Genomic DNA, 4,527 nt, shown 5'->3' with positions numbered 1-4,527 from the left:
GGCCACACGGCCTGCTGAGAATGGGGGTGGCTGGTCTGTCCCAGAACCGCGGCAGGCGCAAGCGCAGTGCTGCAGGCGGATTTCTGTGGCTGAGGCCAGGTGAGTGGGCCTCCAAACTGTCCACAGACTAAGTCCTCTCCACAAGACTGGGTGTTAGTACCGTGGTCGGAGCCAGCTGGATAAAGCGGACACTGCTTCCAGGGTTAAGGTCAGGCTGGCCCAGCTGTGCATTTAAAACAGCTGGTTGGGAAGTGCTCAGCATTTAAATGCCCTTGTCTCCCAGACACCTGCCTACGCTGTTGCATAAATATCAAAAAGGAGGGAAGGAGACTCCAGCCAAGAAAAGCCACGGAAAGGCTTTGCTTCACTTGTCCAGTCCCAGGGCCAATTCCTAAAATGACCTGTTTCTAGAGCGATAAATGTCAGGGCAAGGACCAGGCCATCCTTCATCAAGAAGGAAAAAAAGCCCGGCCGGGGTGGTTCAGTGGTTACCAAGAGATTGCTGGTTTGATTCCAGGTCAGGGTTCGATCCCCAATAGGGGGCATGCAGAGGAGACAGCCCATCAATGTTGATGTTTCTCATTGATGTTTCTCTCTCTCTATCCCTCTCCCTTCCCCTCTCTAAAAAAAAAAAGAGAACTTTAAGAAGGAAAAAATATCAAATGAGGACCAAGTCAGCCTTAGCAGATGTAATGATGTGTGCTGTGTAGTGTCCAGTACCTGTCAAGAGTGAGGAGGGACACCTGGGGACAAGGGGTGAGATGCAGTGTCAACAAGTAAACACCAGGCAGCCTCAGCCACATGAAGCCAGGAAGAGGGGAGGGGGTTATAGTCACCAAGCTTTCTGCCCTGAGGGTGGTCTTAGCCACCACCTCCCCAGCCACCAGTTCCTGCCACCCTCCAGTCCTGTCCAAGGCAGGAAGCTCCTCCTTCAGCGGAATCAGAATGGTGTTGGGACAGCACCAGCTTCAGGGCCCAGCTTGGATTCCCCCGAATTTCAGGTCGGAGGTCTCTGGATCTCTGCCTGAGTCATACATTCTATTGACCCCCTACTGGTTTACACAGCCTTGCTTAAAGGCCTCATTAGTTCCCAGCCACCGACATAATGAGTGCTCCACCCCCATGCACAGCACAAGGACTTTTAATGTCTCCCCTGTGGGGGAGGGGAGGTTAAACCACTTTTGGAGACCCCCCCAAAGGTGGTCTGGCATTTTGGTATGGAAAGGATTTGGTCCAATCTCTTGCTGGTTTAAGATACCAAAAGGCACATAAAGGTGGCTCAACTGCTCTGGGCTGAGGCAGAAGGTGAACAGGGAAGTGGTCTGGGACCGATGGGCAGAGCACAGTGTGGGCTCAAGTTCTTGTGGACAGAGGTAGTTGGTCCTGGGTGGATGCTGGGGGCAGCCTAGGGCAGCCTGAGGTTCAGGCTGTGTAGAGGCTGCTCCGGTGGCCTTCGTCTGCCCAGTCAACCAGCTCATTGCTCTGGAACCACAGCTGGATCTCCCTCTGGGCCCCCTCCACGGAGTCGCTGGCGTGGATGATGTTCCTGTGCCAGGTAACAGGTAGCAAAGGTAAGGCACAGGCTTCAACATGCACCTTGGAGGTCCTGGGATATGTCTGCTGATTCCCTACTATCCAGAGGAGCAAGCTGATTATGCAGAGGGGAAAGGCAGAAGAGGGGAGCTAGAAAACTGGGTTCCAGCCTGGCCTCGGCCTCTTACCCACAACCTCATGGACCAGCCCAGACTGTTACTGGGAGCCTCATTTTCCCACCAGTCCTCCCTCAGGGTATCTGGCAAGATAGAGTCAGACAACAGACAATGATGATGCAATACATACACAACACTCAGGGAATACTTTATCTCCCTGAGACTAGCAAGTAAGAGGTGTGATGTCCCACATTAAAAGTCTCTTCTGGCTTAACTTTCACCCAGCAAAACAATGAGCTTGTGGCTGAGTGTGCCAGGGCCCCTGTACCTGCTGATGTGGAAGCTGAAGTCGCCTCGAATGGTGCCGGGGGCAGCCTCAGCTGAGTCCGTGTGCCCTATCATGGCCCTTGAGGTGCAGACCACATTGGGGCCTTCCCAGACCTGCAGCACAGAGATAAAGGTCAGGAGAAGTGGGGATCACCAAGGGCTCAGCAGCCCTAGGCTCAATCCAGGGCCCTCCGCCCCTTCCACCAGGCCATACCATGGCCACCACGGGGCCAGAGCTCATGTAGCTGATGAGGGCTGGGTAGAAGGGCTTCCTCCGAAGGTCGTGGTAGTGCTCAGCAAGGACGTTCTCTGGCGCCTGAGTGGCATTGGGAGAAGGAGTGAGAGGGAACCCCAGTGGACACTGGGGCAATGGCTTTGCAGATAACACCTACATGAGCCGGCATGTCAAGCACAGCAGAGCAGGAGATACCAACTCTACCTCTCCATCCCTCCCCTTCTACTTCCAACAGGACACTCCTCCTGGAGCAGGGCTGACATGAAGGGCTGAGGTTCTGAGGTCCATAAGAAGCCCCCCCCCTAGTGCACTGAGGGACACCCACAGGCCAAGAGCCCTGGTACCTGAAGCATCTTCATCCCCACCAGCTTGAAGCCCCTCCTCTCAAAACGCCGGATCACATCCCCAACAAGCCGCCGCTGCACCCCATCTGGCTTCACGGCCACCAGGGTCCGCTCCCGGGTCCAGGAGGGCCCTCCTTTAGAAGAGGAGGGTTCAGGGATGCTGCCTCACCTTTTCAAGTCTCCTGACCTGTGTTCCCCTGCCAGGGCCCAGATGTCATCTGGGCTACAGTGTCTGCCTCCGCCAGAGCAGCTCTGGAGGGGGATAAGTGTGGTGCCCGCAGCCAGGAATTGCCCAGCATGGTGCTGCCTGTCAGGGATAATCAGGGCACGGGATTCCTGGGGGCTTCCAACCTGTTAGAGGGGCCATAGCTCCCTCCCAGGCAGTAGCAGAAGCTGCTCATGATGGAGCTGGTGTCCCCTGCGAGCCAGGAGACCCAGGGATGACTCACTGGAAAGAAAGCATGACTCTTGGCCTCACTTTTGACTCCTGTCCTTGGGGGTGATAACACAGGCACTGCCGCATCACCAAGGACCCAGAGCCCATCTTCTGGGTCTGAGGTGAAAGAATATAGCGGAGAGCCAAGGAGAAATGCAGTATATTCTCCCCACCGGGTAGGCCACAGACACCAGGACAAGTGGCACCTGGGGATGGAGGAGGAAGGTAGAGAGGTTCCTGTCTGCAGGTGAGGAAGCCTGGAGGACTTCTCTTACACCTTACTGGCCAGGCAGGAACTCTGTGCTGCTGTGTGAGGTTTTAAGGTGGGGAGCTTCCAGGCCCAAGGAGAGCACTGAACCCGGCCCAACACAGCTAAGAAGATGGGAGGCTGCATCACCCTCCTACAGCCCAAGCCACTTCCGAGTTATGCAACTCAGCACTGGATCCAGGCTCAACTGTGCTTTTGAGAAAAGCCCAGACCCTGGATGTCCTGCAAAGTCCTTCGAAGACAGAACTGGTGGAGAAATGAGAAGAAGATTGGAGCCAGCCAGCGTCCCAGGGGGCATCTGCAGCTGCCATTCCTCATCCCCAGGAGGAAAATGAACCAAAACCTGTGCTGTGGGTGACCTGCTGGCACATCCCTTCAGGGCCAAATGCGGCCCACCAGGGAGAGAAGCCCCCGACTAGTTTGTTCCCCCCAAATCCAGTGCCTAGGGACCTGCTGTCTAGCCTGGCCTTGGAAGATGGCAGTGCACTCTTGCCAGCGTTGGAACACCATGACATCTGGCTCTCAGTTAGGGTAGAGGACCGGTTACAGATAAGGGCCCCAGGGCCCCAAATAGGTGCGGTCAGGCAGACTTAGGGCCTAGAGAAAACACCACAGCGGCTCCGAGGGAGGAGTTTTCATCTGCGGAGAGTGACTTCCCTCTCAGGAGCCCCAGCTCCGCAGGGATCACATCACCACCCAATGTGGCCACTAGGCCTCTGGCTTCCTTCTGCTCCAGGGTCCCTGGGTCCCTCTGCCCCAGGCAACCTGGGGAGGTGGGCGGCAGGCATTGGGGGAGGGGGTTGGAGGGCAATGAGCGGTAGTGGGAGGGATGCAGGACCCCGGCCCGCCCCCGCAGGAACCCAAGGAGCGCGCCTTCCGGGACTTTGATCGCCTCCCCCCGCACCCCCCGCACCCCGCACCCGCTTGGCGCCCCAAGACTTCCCAGCGAGTCAGGACTGCGGGGTCTAGGCCCCCAGCCTGTGCGCCAACCAAGGCTAGGAGGCGCCTCCTGCCGATCCCCTCCCCCGACTCACCCGAGCAGGGGCGCACGAGCAGGCTGGGGACCCAGGCCCGCGAGCCGCACAACACCTCCCTCAGCACCGCGCAACCTAAACCTAAGAGGCCGCTCATGGCGCCCAGGCCGTGGGTGCGGGCTGAACACTGGAGGAGTGAGCGCGGGATTATAAAGCTTCCAGCGAGGGAAGAAAGGGAGGAGGGGCGGAGGGACTGAAGGAGGGGCGGAGGGAGAAAGGAAAGGGGAGCGGAGG

General features: G+C 57.5%; 1 protein-coding gene across 2 annotated transcripts; it reads right to left on the bottom strand.

The window, feature by feature from the left end:
• Positions 1-1,125: 1,125 nt before the first annotated feature.
• On the bottom strand, positions 1,126-4,527 carry NME4 (NME/NM23 nucleoside diphosphate kinase 4). 2 transcript variants are annotated; one of them, XM_054714215.1, is made up of 6 exons: positions 4,294-4,527; positions 2,556-2,689; positions 2,191-2,292; positions 1,978-2,090; positions 1,722-1,792; positions 1,492-1,546 (listed from the first exon to the last, which is right to left on the bottom strand). In XM_054714215.1, the coding sequence occupies exons 1-5, from the start codon at positions 4,388-4,390 to the stop codon at positions 1,762-1,764; spliced, it is 477 nt and encodes a 158-aa protein (XP_054570190.1). In that variant the 5' UTR covers positions 4,391-4,527; the 3' UTR covers positions 1,492-1,546; positions 1,722-1,761. The 2 variants fall into 2 exon arrangements, with proteins under 2 accessions (XP_008155956.1, XP_054570190.1); XM_008157734.3 differs by lacking the exon at positions 1,722-1,792 and having other exon boundaries at positions 1,126-1,546.

This window comes from Eptesicus fuscus, chromosome 4 (assembly GCF_027574615.1).
Source record: "Eptesicus fuscus isolate TK198812 chromosome 4, DD_ASM_mEF_20220401, whole genome shotgun sequence".
Taxonomy (NCBI): Eukaryota; Metazoa; Chordata; class Mammalia; order Chiroptera; family Vespertilionidae; genus Eptesicus; species Eptesicus fuscus.
This window is presented reverse-complemented; position numbering and strand designations above follow the sequence as displayed.